Source organism: Mastigoproctus giganteus, chromosome 3, assembly GCF_048544385.1.
Source record: "Mastigoproctus giganteus isolate SK-2022 chromosome 3, ASM4854438v1, whole genome shotgun sequence".
Lineage (NCBI taxonomy): Eukaryota > Metazoa > Arthropoda > Arachnida > Uropygi > Thelyphonidae > Mastigoproctus > Mastigoproctus giganteus.
This window is the reverse complement of record NC_143577.1, coordinates 51701237-51720176: the sequence shown is the minus strand read 5'-3', so window position 1 is coordinate 51720176 and position 18940 is coordinate 51701237. Positions and strand designations below refer to the sequence as shown.

The 18940-nt window shown below is 35.8% G+C and overlaps 1 protein-coding gene across 1 annotated transcript in view; it reads left to right on the top strand.

Annotated features, from left to right (window-relative positions):
- LOC150087959 (metal-response element-binding transcription factor 2-like) overlaps positions 1-17452 on the top strand; it is a 102482-nt gene extending 85030 nt beyond the window's left edge. The window contains exons 8-9 of the mRNA XM_090369980.1: positions 9763-9874; positions 17293-17452. Coding sequence (XP_090226106.1) covers positions 9763-9874; positions 17293-17452 — 272 coding nt within the window. The remainder of the gene's footprint in view (positions 1-9762; positions 9875-17292) is intronic.
- Positions 17453-18940: the final 1488 nt, after the last annotated feature.

Sequence of the window (18940 nt, the reverse complement as noted above, 5' to 3'; positions counted from 1 at the left end):
TGTAACAATTATATTAACATATATACATGATTTCCTAGTCTTAGTCTTTTTCACCACAGTTCATTTATTCTCAGTACATTTTCTTATTTTCAAATGAAGTCACAAGTTGAACTGTCCAGTTTGATTTCATTCAAGAAAAAGAAGTCAGTTCCAGTAGTCTTCCCCGGATCTCAGCTGGTTGGAAGTCGCAGATTGGATGCCTCAATAGAACTCTAATGGGAAGATATACAGGGACCCTCGGGTGTTAACAGGATTCTCAATAAGAATGTTGATTGATTCTGGGGCATGACACCTGAAATCAAAAACTAAGGAACTAGATGGAAACATAGTTTACAAGCACAACCTCCTCTGAAACTTTTGGAGTTATACCTTGTGTGGTCTTAAGTGACATCTAGATCTGTGACCATATAGATATGAACTACATTCTCTTACCCATGGACTGTTACTGGAATTCCAAATCATACACAAGTTAGGACTCTCGGGAAAAAGAATAATTAGAAGTCTTCAGCAACTAGAAGAGAACCACCTAAAGAAGAATTTTAAGACATGCTGGCACAAAACGGAGAAGACCACCGTGACTTTATTAATTAATCTGTACATCCTACATTTAATTTCCTCGAGGGTGAAGGGATCTTATTTCTAGTCTTCTTTTAAAAACAGTCGCTGAAAATGTCTGTAAAGCATTAAAATTCCTACAGCTTTCTACTAAGGGACTTACGTTATCTTCTGTCAGCTCCGATACACTGCTAAACAACACTAAACATGCCTGAAGATACTGTGGGCAGTCAAATAAAACATGAGACCAAGTTTCCACACCCCCACAAGTGCAGTAAGGGTCTGGCTCAAGTCCACGTTCGTGTAACTTGGCTCTAAGGGATCCATGTCCCGTTAATAAGTACGTTGTATTCATCGAAGGAGCAAACCAAGGATTTATTTCCTTGGCGGCAGTAAAATCCACTTTGGTTATAAATTGCCTCGTAACTGTTCCATGTTCGCTGGCATTCCACCGATCCTGCCACACAGATGTCAGATGTTCCCACAATCTTTTCTTTTCTTGTTTGACCTCGTTCACTGGATCAGATGTTATTCCCATTAGTTCCTAAGCCGACCTGTCATCCCCTTGAATACGATATACAGATCCAGGGGAATGGTTCTTGATAAGACTTGTAATGCGTTGTTTGATACAGTTCTAGGAGAATTTAAAACAGATAATAACATGGATCTTTGAAGAGAAATAAGTTTCATTTTCATTTTAACCGTTATGACTCTGTGATACCAAATGGTTGCAGCGTATGAGACTATTGGCAGAAATATTGTTTTATAATATAAAAACAAGATTCTTTTACTAAGACCCCATTCTTTCTTTGATATTCTTATGATTGAGGCAGTAAAATTCCTTATTTTATCTCTAAGTTTACATACATGTGGCAGAAAGCTTAATTTATCATCGATTAGGATGCCTAAATATTTGTTTTGGGATACATATGGGATTTGAGAGTTGTCTATCAAGATCTTAGGAGGTCGATTATAGTTAAAATGAGCTTTGAAGGTCATAAATTTGGTCTTTGTTGGTGATATTTTTAGTTTGTTAAGTTTGGTCCATGCAAATAGATCATTTAATATAATTTGCATTTTTTCCTCGAGTATCCTCCTCGAACGGCCCTCTACAGCAATTACTAAGTCGTCGGCATAAGCGATTTTCATAGCCTCCTCTGGGTATTTTGTCATCCACTGATTTAAGACTGCGTTCCAGAGGAGAGGCCCCAGTACCGACCCCTGAGGGCATCCTCTGGAAACAGTAGCTGAATACACTAGGTGTTTTGCACAAATTCTGATGGATCTGTCTTGGAAGTAGGACCTGATGATACTGTAAGTATAATGTACAATGTAAGTACAATGTGTACAGAAAGGACAGACAGGAAAAGAGAGATTATGCCCTTAGTTAAGACACATACAAAATCTACGGCTGTGAATCCAGTTGATATAAGTGGTCAGTGCAATTTTTAGTCAGTTTGGTGTGACGTAAGCACTGGGAAAGCAAAAATGAGAGTAGGAGTATGTTATAGTCCTAATGACTGATAAATACAACAAACAACTGTACAGAGAAATAGTGGGTCAGTATATCAGCATGTCTTATAATGGGAGATTTTAACTTTGCAGATATTGACTCGAACTTGTTGGTTGGCCACTCACTCACACACTATCGAGACTTTTGTGGATTTATTAGATGACCATTTTCTACAGCAGCTTGTTAGAGAGCCAACCAGAGGGAGTAATACCCTTGATCTGATTATCAGCAGTGATTATTCATGCATTAAGAAACTTCAGATGAAGGAACCAATAGGTGGTGGTGATCACAGTGTATCGATGTAGGATTTATTTAAATAATATAATTACACTCAAGGGCAAAGAGAAGGGTTTTTGCTTTCATAATGTTACTACAGTGGTCTCAGACAGGTTTTAAATTCTATACAGTGGGACCAAACTGATGATGTTATCATCAGCAAGTTCTAAATGGGAAGTGTTCAAGGAATTAATCATAGAAGTTACTAGAAATAAATACTAATCATAGAAGTGATTAGTATTTAATCATAGTTACTAATCATAGAAGTTACTAGAAGTTACAGCACTAAAAGTACTGTTCAAGTTTTAGGCTTAAATTGAGGTCAGATGAACTAAAGAAGCTTGTGGCAGAGAAGAAAAGTGCATTGGATGCATATAAATTATCAGGTGACACAGAAGCCTATGGTAGGTATAAGCTAGTCTGTAATCAAGTCATAAAGGAGGTTAGGCAAAGGATGCAAAGTCTTCTTTGCTTATATAAACTCCAGAACCTGGGTTCTCAACCTGTGGGTCGCAACCCCAAGGGGGGTCACAAAGTGTTTTCTTGGGGGGTTGCTGTGGTTATTTTTAGTTGCAATTATTTTTATAGGAAATTTTACCGCAAAGGTTTTTAACACTTACTGTATTTATTTCAATATGGCATATGGTTACACTGCAATGTTCTACTAGTGCAGCATTTCCCAAACTGGGGTCCATAGACCAGTTCCAGGGGACCCTAAAAATTTTGGACCCTATGGAACTGGTCAAATTATTTCTTCTGTGTATAGCAAAATGATGAGAAAGTTATTATTATATATTTATGTAAAAATATTGAAATATAAAAAATTAAAAAAATATATTTTTTGATTTTTGAAAAGGTCCATAGATCTTAGTAGTTTGGGAACCACTGCACTAGAGGTTGTAACACTGATTTTTGATAAACGAAAGGAAGTGACTTAAGGTCCACTGCAGTGGATACTTAAAAAATATTAAAAGCCCGCCGTGTTCATACATATAAACATTTTATATTATTTTAATTATTTGCTATGGCAGGCCTTTAATATTTTTTTAAATTTCTGCCGCAGTGGACCTTGATTCACTCCCTAAAAATAAAATATACAAATGCAGTGTTATCATTAGGATAAAATTCTGTGTTATAATTAGTAAACTGAAAAAATATTCACTATGATGCAAAATTCAATATCAAAATTCATTTTTAATTGGTGTCTCGATGTGTGAATACAGTGTACTGATGTGGGATTTACTTAAAGATTTAATTACCATCAGGGGTAAAGGAAAGGGTTTTTGCTTCCATAAAGGTGATTACAGTGGTCTCTGACAGTTTTTCAATTCTGTACAGTGGGATCAATTGAATTTTGCATCATAGTGAATATTTGACGATGTTACCAACAGTAAATTCTAAGTGGGAAGCATTCAAGGAATTAATCGTGGAAGCTACTAAAAGTTTCATACCTATTAAGAAATATTGTTCAAGGTTTAGGCCTAAATGGTTATCTAATGAACTAATGAGACTCATAATAGAGAAGAAAAATGCATGGGATGCATATAAATTATCAAGCGACTCAGAAGCCTATGGCAGATATAAGCTAGTCTGTAATCAGGTGACAAAGGAGGTTAGGCAGGAGAAGGCAGATTACGAGAAATCCTTGGCAAAAGATGCTAAGAAAAACAGCAAGGATTTCTTTACTTATATAAACTCCAAAAGGAAGGGGATGAATCTGATTGGTCCACTTGACATCGATGGTTCGACTGTTGATGATCCTGCTCAGATAGCAAACAAACTGAATGAGTATTTTGCATCTACATTCACACACGAGGAATTATCAAGATTTGAAAATGGCAGAAGGTTATCAAATTGTAGCAGGATACTTAATGATTTTGGAATAACTGAAAGCAAAGTGGAGGAGAAATTGTTGAAGTTAAACATAATAAAAGGACCTGGGGTGGATGGGATCTATCCAGTTATATTAAAGGAGGCGGCAAAGCAACTAAGCAAACCCTTAGCCATAATTGTGAGAGCGTCCTTGGACTCAGGGGAGGTTCCCACGGACTGGAGATGTGCAAATGTATCCCCAATTCACAAAGGGGGATCGAAGGGTGACACGAGTAATTACAGACCAGTTAGTTTAACTTCTGTTCCGGGTAAAATAATGGAGTCACTGGTTAAAGATGCATTGCAGGATCATCTAGACAAGACTGCAGCAATAATTCAGACACAGCATGGGTTTGTTAAGTCTTGTCTGACAAATTTGATAGGATATTATGATGTGGTTACAAAGGAACTTGATGCAAAAAATAATTTTGATATCATATATTTGGATTTCAGGAAAGCTTTTGACACTGTTGCGCATGGAAGACTATTGTACAAATTGGAGCAGAATGGTATTAAGGGTAAGTTGCTACAATGGATAAAAGGATGGTTAAGTGGGAGAAGACAGAGGGTGGTAATCAATGGGTGCTGCTCTTCATGGACTAATGTTATTAGTGGAGTCCCACAGGGTTCAGTGTTGGGTCCCCTGTTGTTTTGTATATTTATCAATGATATTGATGAAGGTATATCAGGCTTAATGTCGAAGTTTGCAGATGATACAAAGGTTGGAGGGTTGTTAATGACAGTAATGGCAGTGTGCTACTGCAACAGGATCTAGATAATTTGGGCAGATGGGCTAAGAAGTGGCAACTGAAGTTTAACCTTGACAAATGCAAAGTACTGCATATGGGTAGAAGTAACCCCAGAGAAACGTACCAACTGTGTGGTACTACACTTAAGGTGGTAGAAAATGAAAAATATCTGGGAGTAATTGTGCAGTCAGATATGAAGTTTTCTGAGCAATGCAGACAGGCTGCCAGGGCAGGTCATGGGGTTTTGTCAATGATATATAGGAATTTTGCTAGCAGGAAAAAGGAGGTGATTATCCCTCTGTATAAGGCAATGGTCAGGCCATGCCTTGAGTACTGCGTACAGGTCTCAGAATTGTGAATTACATCAAATCTGGAGCCCTCAACCCAGCCTGTTTAAAGAACTCTGTAAAGACATGAATTCTGATCACGAGGTTCTTGTTTTCTACCTTGCTGTACACTGGTTGTCGAAAGGAAATGTCAATCGGGTCTTTGAGTTGAAAGATGAAATCAAGTTGTTCCTGGAAGTGCAAGGGAAACATGACCTTGCACTTCCAGGAAAAACATGGCTTACTTTAATGAAGAAGCTTGGAAGAAAAGAGTTGCTTACTTAGCAGACATTTTAGACCAGCTAAATAAGCTGAACCTGAAACTTCGGGGAAAGGAAACATACATTATCCAATTTCAAAACAATCTTCAGGCATTTGTAGCCAAGCTGCAAAACTGGTGTTGGAAAGTAAGTATTGGAAACATTGCCATGTTTGTAAAACTCTGCAGTGTGATAGAGGAATCTGAAGGAAGAGATTACTGGGCACCTTGAATCCCTTGAAAAGGAATTTCAGCGGTACTTCCCTGAGCTTACAGAAGAAGCTGCTGCACTGGTACGAAACCCATTCTCTGCTTCCCTGAATGTAGCCAGTATTTCCAATGAAGTACAGGATGAATTCTTGGATCTGTGGAACGACTCCTCAGCACATAATTTGTTTTATGAAAAATTGTTGACTCAGTTCTGATGTGCTATGTATCAGTCATATCCAAATGTCACCATGCTTGCCTTTTGAGTTTTACTTCCATTTGCCTCTGTATATCTCTGCGCGAGTGTATTTTCAATGCTTCTTCATATCAAAACAAAAGCAAGAAACAGACTGAATGTTGAGGATGACATGAGGTTGGCTTTAACAAACAGTCAGCCACAAATTTTGAAGCTGGTTGCCCAGATGTAAGTACAACCATCGCATTAAATATTAGATTAGAATTGTATTCTAAAATCTATTTTTAATGTGTTTTTTTTTTTACCTATTAAAAATGCCTTTTTATGCAGGGGTGGCAGGTTACTTGGCTATTAAAAAAAGGGGGCCGCGACTCGAAAAAGGTTGGGAAACACTGCTCTGGAAGGAAGGGGTTGAATCAAATTGGTCCACTTGATATTGATGGTCTGACTGTCAATGATCCTGTTCTGGTTGCTGACAAACTGACTGAGCAATTTGCATCTACATTCACACATGAGGAATTGTTTAGGGAATAGGAGGCCAGACATTTATCACACTCTAACAGAGAGCTAAATGACTTTGTAATAAGTGAGAGGAAAGAGGAAGAGAAATTACTGAACTTAATTGTTGAACATAAGAAAGGCACCTAGGGTGGATGGAATCTATCCAATGTTAAGGAATGCAGGAAAAGAAGTAAGCAAACCCTTAGCCATAATTATGAGAACATCCTTAGATTCAGGGAAGATTCCCGTGAACTGGAGATGTGCAAATGTATCCCTAATTTACAAAGGGGGAATCAAAGGGTTACACGAATAATTTCAGCCCTGTTAGTTTGACTTCTGTTCCAGGGAAATTAATGGATAATATGGGATCTTCTAGACAAGACAGCAATTATACTTTGTACACAGCATGCGTTTGTTAAGGGGAAATCTTGTCTGATCAGTTTGATTGGATGCTATGATGTGGTCACAAAGGAACTGGATGCAAAAAATAATTTTGATATCATATACTTGGATTTCAGGAAAGCTTTTGATACTGTTGCACATAAAAGACTGTTGTACAAATTGGGGCAGTGTGGCATTAAGGGCAAGTTGCTGCTTTGGATAATGTGATGGTTGAGTGGGAGAAGGCAGAGAGTGGTAATCAATGGGCATTGCTCTTCGTGGACTAATATTATTAGTGGAGTCCCCCAGGGTTCACTGCTGGATCCATTGTTGTTTTTTTATATTTATCAGTGATATTGATGAAGGCATATCAGATTTAATGTCCAAGTTTTCAGATGATATGCAGGTTGGTTAATGACAATATACTACTGCAAGAGAATCTAGAAAATTTGGGCAGATGGGCTGAGAAGTGGCAACTGAAGTTAACATTGAAAAATGCAAAGTACTGCATATGGTCAGAAGTAACCCCAGAGAAACGTATCAACTGTGTGGTACTGCACTTAAGGTGGTAGAAAATGAAAAAGACCTGGGAGTAATTGTGCAGTCAGATATGAAGTTTTCTGAGCAATGCAGACAGGCTGCCAGGGCAGGTCATGGGGTGATGTCAATGATATACAGGAATTTTGCTATCAGGGAAAAGGAGGTGATTGTCCCTCTGTATAAGGCAATGGTCAGGCTATACCTTGAGTACTGCATGCAGGTCTGGATGCCTCATTTTAGGAAGGATATAGATTTGCTTGAGCATGTACAGAGAAAGGCAACAAGATTGGTGAGGAGAATGAAGGGATCCTCTTACCAGGAGAGGCTTAAGTTCTGCAAATTGCAGCAGCTGGAGACTAGGCACCTGCAAGGTGATCTGATAGAGGTGTATGGGTTGAATGGGTTGAGCACGCTGAATTCTGATGGTATTCTTCCATTTGTTCAGATTACGAACCGAAGGGGGCATAAATTGAAATTGAGGAAGGACAGATGTAGAATAGATGTGTGGAAATTTGCCTTTAGCCAGCGGGGTGGTTAATTTCTGGAACAAACTTCCATCTGTCGTTGTGGAAGTTGATAGGTTAAATAAATTTAAGGAGGAACTGGACAAATATTTAGAGTTGATTGTTTTGTAATTTTTTTTTTTTTTTTTTTTTTTTTTTTTTTGGCTGATGCTGCATAAGCTCATACACTTGCTTTCTTGCATCGCATGCCACTACTACTACTATTCTTAATGTGAAAAAAACCAACAAAAACCTTCAGAAATGAATATACAGTTTAAATTCCACTTTTATTGCCAAAAATTATAACCTGGATTTCAATGTGACAGAACCCATTGTTCATAATTATCTCTTTTTAGCATTAATTTAACTTGTGTTAGGGGTGAGTGAGCTTCTCATGACATTGATCTATAAGGAAAATTATTATTTATTCAATAATCTATATTAAATTTATTTTATAAATATAAAATTGTTTAGTTTTTTAAAAAATTTTTTTATTACAAGTGCTGAGTGTAACAGTAATCCTGTTATGCAGTTATCAAAAGCATTTGCTGGAGTGTGTGGAAGTGGAGGGGGTATTGATTCTTGTGCAGTACGCTTTTAACTTGATCACGTGGCATGCGGAAATAGTTGACTGTTCCTGGTTATTACTTAGCATATTCAAATTAGGTCTCACACATCTCACTAGAACTCCTTCTTTGTTTTCATAAAAATAAACACACATCGATAAAACCCTAATTTCTTCTAGAACTTATTTTTCTGGAAATTATTACAGGGAATTACCATGTAGCTCAACCATACCTTCAATATATGAGTACTGGCTACTATATCCTCCTTGCCCTGCTGAGATGTACTTGAGTAACAATAAGCAGCACGATCAGTCTGATTTACTGGCATTAGTAATCATTTGATTGATCTTATATGTGGCCTCCTAAAATCAGGAACCCTTCAATAAATCAGTGAATTCCTAGTGACAAGAAAAAACATCTTTTTAGTAGCTCATGTGTCTGTGTTTTGTGCAGTACAGTAGTTTTAATTTGTTATAAATTTTTAGTCCTAATGAAATGGGTAAAAGGCAGAAGTGGTTTCGTACACTGTTGGCTTCAAATTGAAAGTATTAAATTATGCCAAATAATATGGAAATGGGGCAGCTGAAAGACATTTCGGTCCTTCTCCAACCAAGAAAATGATATTTGCTTGTGAATTTGTATTTCAAATACTGTGTATTCAATAAAATATTTTTTTACAGAATTCTTCTTTTAAAATCTGTGTATTATCATTCAGAAAATGTGGTATTTGCTCTCAATAACATAAAAATAAACCAAACAAAGGAACAGTCTGTGCTAATGCAAGTGCTGAAATAGTTTGATAAAAAGCGTTTCATTTTGTTATACTTTTCTGTCCCTGCTGTCTTGGGAAAGCTGTATTCTTTTCAGTGACAGTAGTGGACTGATGCTTTATGCTCACTTCAGAAGTGATATTATTAGCCTTGAGTTGGCCTAAAATTACTAATTTTATTTTTAATCAAATAACATCTCCAAGGAAGCAAATCTGTTATTCATTAAAAACTGAACCTCTCACTATTGCTGCTCTTTTGGGTGTGTCACTGAGGAAATTTAGCTTCCTTAAGACTGTGGGACAGAAAAGTATAACACAATGAAGCATTTTTTCATCAAACTATAAAAATTAATCTTTGCACCTGTGTAAGTAAAATAAAAAGTTTTCTTATTTGAATTTCATTTTGTTTTAAACAAATCCAGTCTTGGAACTTTGACTCTGCCTTATATTCAGAATAAGGATGACAACCTTAAATAACATGATTTCAAAGAATTGACCTAATATGTGTAATTTTATGTATCACTGATTCCATCATGAATATATTTCTAGCTTGTCTTCAGTGTCTGGAAATGCCACTCTTGTATGGGGATAGGTTTTACATTTTTGTGTGTTCAGTATGCAATGGAGGACCTGAATTTTTATACAGAATGGAGCTGAAATGGTAATTTAATAGAAAAAAAAAATTATGAATTTGTATTTTTCTCTTTCTTCATATCTTGATGTTGAATTTTGATAAAAGATTTCATTGCATTTGCAAGAATTTTTCCAGTAGTTTATTAAAAATTAAAGTAGTCCAGAATGATTTGCATTGGACACTGAATTTTAAAAACTATTCTAACAAAAAAAAAAAAAGTACTGTAAGATATTTTGAAAGTACAGTAAACCCCTGCTATTCACGGTATCTGTATTCGCGGTCGCTGATTTAATATAAAATGAAACATAAAAAAATGTGAATTTTAAAGCGCCGTGAACATTTTCCGCCAAAAAAACGTGGACGTGGCTAAAATTATCTTTCCCGGTCAAAACAGCGCCCAGTGGGTGGGGGGAGAGGGGTGACAAAATCGCGAGCGTGGATGTTTCTCGCTAATCCTTGTTCGGTATGTGTTATGTGCTTGTCATGGAAGGTTTCGTCGTTTGATTTTAATTTATATGCTTATAAATTGAATAAATTTATCAATTTATAAATTAATATGCTTACAAAAGTGATAAATCTACCATTTTGCAGTGTAAAACAGACTTTTTCGAATGTGTTAACGAAGAAAGTGACTTTATTTTGGACAAGTTCTTTCTAATCCGTACAAAAATATGGCTACAAGGGAAATGTGAAAAGATCAAAGAAGGTGATGACATTAGCGAATAAAATTGAGTTATTAGACAAAATTTCTAATGGTGAAAGTGTCTCCTCAGTGGCAAAACATTATAAAATCAATGAGTCAACGGTATGATCAATCAAAAAATCGGAAGAAAAAATCCGCCGTAGTGTCTGTGAAAACGCGCTAATTGCTTCTAAAATTTGCTCTGTAATTCGTGAAGTTAAATTAGAAAAAATGGAAAAAGCTTTTAAATCTGTGGATAGAAGACCGAACTCAAAATAAAATTTCACTCATCATTCGTGAAATGGCAAAACTCCTTTATCAACACTTTAGCGAAACTGGTGATAGCACTGGCGGGATAAGTTTTTTAGCTAGCAAAGGCGCTGGTTTGAAAGATTTGTTTGAAATTTCTAATAAATATTACATTTAACATTAAATTGTTTCTTATTTTCATTTCAATTCCATATGCTTGCATTTCACTGGGTATTGTCTATGTACATAGTCATATTATGAAGGTACATATAATACATACATAGACAAAATTTTAGACTAGTTTTTCTTATATATTTCATACTTTGGAATGGAACCACTTTATTACTATGGAAGCCATAACTCAGTATTCGCATTTTCTGTATTCGCGGCATTTCTCAGGAACGTAATCCCCGCGAATAGCGGGGATTTACTGTACTTCATCATTCTTCATAATAGTTTTATCAATTATTTTTGATATTTCTGTAATTTCAAGCTAATTTTATATAGTAGTATATGAAGTTTCTACTATAAATAGTTAGCACAGCATGATTTAGTGTGACGTGGCATAATTGCTACTGGTGATTCATCAGTGAGTCAGTCTTGTTGCTTTGCTTTGCTATGTCATGTATGCTGAGTTATCTCTAGCAAGTGATGCATTACTGGTGTTTTTTTTTAAGAAGCTCAAAACTGTTTATAAATGCAGTCTCCATACTTGGACATAGTTTAAATGTGATCTTACATTTGTCTTGTATAATGGGATTTTAGCTCTATCTTTACAAGCAGATGTTCAGTAAATCATTGATAGAAAACCATGAGCCCTTCTTGCTGCCCATCTGCATTGCATGAAGAACTTCATATCTACTTCTATTGTTACTCCCAAATCCCTTTCTTTGTTTGCTTTTTTTAATTCAATCCCATCAAGTGTATAAGTTTTATTGAGGTTGCTATTTCCCAAGTGTATGATCTTGCATTTTGCTGCATTAAAATATAGCTTCCACTTTGCTGATCATCCCTGAATCCTATCTGAGTCATTCTGGAGAAGCATCGCTTGGAGCTAATCATTAACCACTTCCCAACCTTCACATATCTGAAAATTTTAAGATCACCTTTTATCTCTTTGTCAATGTCATTTGCAAAATCAGAAACAACAGTAATCTCAGTACCAAACATGGGGTCCTACTTCTTACATGAGCCCAGTCTAAAGAGTAACCATTAATCATAAATCCTCTTCCTCGTGCCCTGGAGCCATCCTGTGATCCCACTATTTTCCTCCTCTTGAGTGGAACTCAGTCAAATGTTTGCTAATATTGAAATTATTTTTAGATCTAGTTCAAGAGTGACCCTACCAAAATAGCCAATCTGGTTGGCAAAACTTGATTTTCCCTTTACAAAACTGCTGTGTTTCCTTCACAATTTCATTTCTATCTAAATGATCCTGTATTTCGCTCTTGATCATTGCCACCATGATTTTCTGTCCCACTGACCTTAACCCTTTAAGCAGGAATGTACATGGTAGATAGATTTGAAGCCTGAGAAGAGGAGAGGGGATTCCAAATTACTGTCTCTGACAGGGAATATCGGAACGGATGAATGGAAAGGAATCATATAGTGAATAATTTCGACAACTGAGATGAGCAGTGGTTGAATCGACCAATAATTGGGATTACATCAGAAAAAGTAAGTGGGGCTTGGCAGACTAAGTGCCGACCGGGCTAGCCGAGTGGGTAAAGTACCTGCCCGGCAACCCAAAGGTCGCGGGTTCGATTCCCGCCTCGGGCTTGGATCAAAGTACTGCAAAAACCTTGGGAGGTGCAATATGGCCACAGAAGCCGATGCGCCAACAACTACCAAATCAAAAAAAAAAAAAAAAAAAATCGCAGACTAAGTGGAAATGGACATTACTGAGATTGGAACTGAGACCATGTATATTTGTGAAATGAACAAGGAAGTTTTTGGGAGGTTTAGATATTTTTGCAGGTGGATAGTTAGAGAGGAGGTTTAGATATTTTGTGCTATTAGTTTGACTATTCATGGTGTATTCAATAGTAAGAAAAGGTGGTTAGGACATGTTGTATGAAATAATGAAATTTTTTAGATATAGCATACACACAGCAAGAATATACCCAGCTCGTTGACATAACATGGCATTGACAGTCCTTCCTTGCATAAACACTACTCACTAACTGACAGATTAGAAGCAGTGAGATTATACTTTAGCTGATCAGGATGTCTCTTAGAGAGTTACCAACAGGTTCAGTCTGGTGGACTAATCTAGAACTGTGTTCCAGAGAATAGGTCCCAACACCGATCCTTGGGGGGCATCCTCTGGAAACCTGAGCTAATATGTAAGATGTTTAGCCACAACCTTAATATATCTATCACTAAAGTATGATCACAGAACATTGTAGATATATACATCACAGTCTGTGGATTTCAACTCCTGAGGGCACTTTCCCACCATAAAGTGTCAAACGCGCCCTCAGAGTCCACAAACACTGCAAGTATGTATTTAGCAGTTGAGTTGGACACAGTTGATCAGAAGATTTATGGCGTCCTCAGCTGACTGCCCTATCTTGAAGCCGTATTGTGCTTCTGTGCATAAATGATGTTCTTCTAGCATTTTTAGGATTCTTGGGGCTAACATTCGCTCAAATAACTTCCCCAGGTTGGCTAAAAGTGAAATAGGTCCGTAGGCCCGTGGATCCAATATTGATCTCTTAGGCTTGTGCAGTATTTTTAGCAGAGCTATTTTCCATTGACGTGGAAATATTCCTTCTAGTAAACACTTATTCATCAAATTTAAAAGAATTTATAGGAAAACTTCAAAAAATATTACAGTGACTGTATTCTCAATCAGGTCAATACCTGGGCATTTCTTGCCATTGAGCTTTGCCACTGCAGTTGCCATAAATTTCATTATCTTGATGTATTAAGTGAATCGAGATCCATTAAATCTTTGGGAAATAGGTTATTAATTATGGAATCCACTGTAGACATTGTCTTGAGTCTCTTGACCATCTACTTTAACTGTGTTATAAACATCAAGCACAATGTCAGGCAAGTTTTGCACACTTAAGTTGTAGGATAAAATTAAATCCTCAAATGCGAATCCTCTAGGGTCAATAAAACTACTGTGCCAGAAGTTGGATTTGGCATTTCGATCTGCTGTTATTATAAGATTTTTAAAAGTGAAATTAGTACATATATTGTCCAAACAATGGAAAGTCAATTGTATGTCTTTAGTTGGCAGACAGTAGACAGATGCAATATAAAAACTTGTGAAAGGCATTAAAATCATTAAACAGGTCACAGTGTCCGTGCACAAACCTGTAATGTTGGTAACAACCAGATCATTATTTAAAACAACTATAGCACTTTTTGGAGGTTTGTCAAGCGAATGAATAATTCTTGTCCAGGTGGGAAATCCCATTACTTTAAGGGCCCCACCCCCTGTGAAGAATGAAAGGGTTCCTGTATGCGAATAATATCAAAATTATTTTCTAATGCTGTTATTCTAATCTCATCCATTGCCACTCTTGAGCGCTGACCATTTACCTGAAGAAATTTTACACCCTCATATATAATTTTACGTAAAATTGGATTCTTACCAGCCAACTCTGTTGCTGAATTTGAACCATTATCACTCGTGTTTGGTTCTGCTGTCCGTAAGTTTTACCACTTTCAAATATTCAGGACACTTGACAACCCTTACGGAATGATTATAATCTCTGCCATGTCTCTTGCAGTTGATACATTTAGGAGAATCTTTAAACAGTGTCCACAAGAAACTACCTTGTGGGAACAGAATTGGGTCAAGTGGCCAAACCCCAAACAACGGAAAAATTTGCTTACAATCATAAACTTACGGAACCTGTGTGATGTGAATCCAAGATAGATCCTATCACTTTCTAGGATATACCTCATCATACGAGGACTAAATCCGACCACCCAATTAACCACTTTTGTACCCGATCCAGAACTAAATCTAAAAGTCACTTCCTCTTTAACTTCATCCTGCAAGAATTCAAAATCTTTTAAGTTTTTAATGAACAGATCATTAAGTATATTCTCCTTAACATATTCACGAGGAACACCATATATTAACACTGTTGGATCAGATAGCTGAGGTTTCTCCATTGTAAGACCTATCTCTTTCAATGCCGGACCAGAAGAGATTCTATTAGCATCTGCCGAATTGGTGGTCTCCACAAGGATCCCCCTGTTCCTAAGGAGACGAATACCTTTTATTTTCATTTCCTTGTGGTCACGCTTAATAATTTGAGTCACTCTCTGCTTTATATCATGACTCGAACTCAAGGAAGAGTCCTCAGTTGGCCTTAGAATAATCAAATTCTGAGGATCAGGCACACACCTAGGAACTGATAAGGATCTATCCTGACTTGCACTGCCTGTTCTCTGTCTGAATCTTGGTTTATCCTGGATGACAACAGGATCAACCAACTTGAGATCCTGCCTCACTACCTCTGCATAAGACTTCTTATGAAGTTTGATCTGGCAATCTAACATTTGATTTATCTGACAAGCACTACTTTCCAGATCCCTGGCTTGAACCTTGAGGCACTCATTGTCCACAACCAAAGCTGTGGTCACAGCCTTAAAAGTCAGCCCAGAGACCATAAATTCTATTAGATGCAGGTTTTGTTATTTTACTTGACTCTGTAGTCATTATTTCTCCTAAAGCCCTTCTTATGTCATATACACCTCCGAGGCATTTAATGATCCTCTGAGGTTCAAACCATCTATAAAAGAAAACCTTTGATTTTCCCTACTACAAACATTAACTATTTTATTCCCTACACCACCTGGGGAATCGAACTCCATAACCCTCACTGTTTGTGCCAGCTTGATTTCTATAAATGAGAGACTGGCGATTCATATCTTCTTCATTGTTCAAAGTATCCATTTTTGTTTTGTCAGGTTTAGGTCTGTCTTTTTCCTGTTTTGTAACAGTTTTAGGGGTCTTTGACCTCCTCTTACCTTTTTTTCCTTACTGGAAAATTTCTTTTTCTGGAGACACTTGTTTATTTGCAAAGTCAACAGAGGAAGAGTATGCTTCCGAAGAAGATGAATATGCTTGAAATTCCTGAGACCAGGTAATATCTCGGTCTGCTTCAAACATTATGTTGAGTAGAAAAACAAATGAGACCAGAGCAACCAATTAATTCCAACAGTTTTATCAGTATATATCTATACAGACACTTTACCCCACCTGGGGTGAAATCTGCATAAGAGTTGGAGATTTCACCAAGGTTTGTTTTCAAATTTCAGCCCCTATTTGACAGGGGGTGCCACAAAAATATTTACAAAATAAGTAATATCAAGGAGATTCTTATTTTTAAAAATAAGATCCTCAGTTCCAAAATTAACAGTTTTAAGTATTACTTAGAACCCATATCAAAATTTAGATATGGGTTCTAAGTAATAAAAGATTGATATATCCACAGTTTTTGATGACACAAACATTTAAAGATTTCTCTCTAAAGGAGGCCATACCAAAACCAGTAAATCTCCAAGGCAATGAGATATCAAGGCTCCATTTTGTGTAATGTTATCTCAACAGGACAATGTAGTCTATGGGAATTTTCACAATGGGAAATCCTCTATGCTAAGCCTATGAGGCTTAGCATAGGCTGTATATGTGTCGTGATTAGCATTCAAAGACAAAATTTTCAAACACCAATATCTTGTGTGTCTCTTCAATACCTGCAATAAAATTTTATCCTATGACTCACCAATCTTATCTCTGTCCATGTCATATATTTTATAAACTTCATAAACGTGACAACTCGTTAAACCACACTTATACATAAAAAAAAAGGAGCACAATCCATAGGCATTTAACACTACCATCACCACGCCACCTATAGTTGATAGTGGCAGGAGGACTTTTAGGCACACATATCTAGCAACTTTCTAGTTTTACCAGAAGAATTTTATTTTAATATTCATATGATTTAGTTTCCAGCAGATTTATTTTTATCAAGGCAGCTTTATTCATGTATATGCAGTATATGCTTTCAGTTTCTTTCTTGATGGTAATGGCAGTTGGTTTTTTGTGATTTGTTTACTTTTAAATAGTTAATTCTCTTAATTATTTGCTTGCTTTTAAAAATATTTTTGGAGATGTGTAACTTGCCTTAGGATTAGAAGTCCAAAAACTCACTGTGAAAATGTTTTTTTAAATAAATTATCATATTTGCTATATTTTTAACATTTCCATAAATGATAAATAGTATTATTTTTTCAACATTAATATTATGTATATTTCATGTTTAATCAGTATTATTTTATAATAAAAATTGCATTGCTCGTTTCAGTTACTGGAAATAGAGAGAATATGAAAAGTTTAATGCATTGTGTTTATCTTTATACTTATTTTAAAATTTTTAATATTACAGGATAAAAGCAATATTGGTAATATATTGTGCAACTTTGTAAGCATTATATATTTGTAGTAATAGTAATATAAATGAAATACTTGTTTTTATTTCAGGACAGATATAGCTCATTTAGCACTCTTCAACTTAACAGTACATCATGGGAAAAAGTACTTTGACTTTGAATCTTCCTTAATGCCATTCATCAATGATAATTTGCCTCTTTTACAACTCAAGAATGAGGTTAGCAAAAGTTATCTGGCTTCTTGTATGTAATATATATATATATATATATATAAAGTTAATCATGTTGGATATTATCATAGTATTACTTATGCTTAATGCTAATCTTGTTAGATTTTAACATATTTCTTTTATGAAATCATTTGTGCAATGTTAATGCCATTGTATATATGCCAATTAGACATTATACGTGCCTGTAATTATAATTATCTATATGTTCAACTTATTGTGGAATGTTTCTGATTAATGGTGTTTCACTATAGGTATTAGTGTGCTTACGGATCAGGTTAGTCCATAAAGGCTATCTTGATTCTGTAGGGCCTATAAACATATTATATTTATGTAGCTTATTACCTAATAGTAAGGAATTTTCATTACAATTGCCCGATGAATTTTCATTACCTTCAGCTAACATCTTATCAAAATTAATGATTATGCATATATATATATATACTAAATTCTAAATTACAATGCAATTTAATATTATACATTACATCATGTGGTCATCAGCCCCTACTTCGTCGGGGGCTTTGAGTGGATCGATGACCCATCTGATGGAATGCCCGTTTCTGTTGTCCCTATACCAGTTTTGCTATTCCTTAATTTATGTATAGTTATATTAATTATATTATAATGTTATTATATTATAATTTTATTAATGTTATTATTATATTATAATATTAAATTACATTGTAATTTAGAATTTAATATATATATATACGCATAGCATAATCATTAATTTTGATAAGATATTAGCTGCAGGTAATGAAAATTCATCAGGCAATTGTAATGAAAATTCCTTACCATTAGGTAATAATAAGCTACATAAATATAATATGTTTATAGGCCCTACAGAATCAAGATAGCCTTTATGGACTAACCTGATCACCTGATTCTAAGCACACTAATACCTATAGTCAAACACCATTAATCGGAAACATTCCACTATAAGTTGAACATATAGATAATTATACATATAAAAATATATGTGTGTGTGTGTGTGTGTATGCTTTTTCATTGAATTTTTATCACACTTATATATTAACAATGTTTCTTATCCAGAGCAGGATCTGGTCTATAACCTGTGAATGATATGAAGCTTATAATTTACGATATATCTACAATATTTCTTTACCTTTGGTGAGGTGTGTGAGAGAGATTTTTGAACCAGTATCTTTTGAACTTTTCATATTAAAGAACTTTCTTTCTGAACTTTCCCTCTTTAAACAGGTGCATGTATACTTGAATGTACACCAATGCTAGGAGTATAGTTAATAAATTCTATGAGCTTGAAGTGCTAGTCAAGACATCAAAGGCAGATATTGTTGGGATATCAGAGACGTGGTGTCACACAGACATAAGCAGTGCAGAACTGGAATTTAGGGAGTACAATGTGTACAGAAAGGATAGATAGGACAAGAAGGGAGGAGGGGTTATGCTGTTAGTTAAGAAACACATAAAATCTAAGGAAGTGCATCCAATTGATGTTGGGGGACAATGCAATGTTGAGTCTGTTTGGTG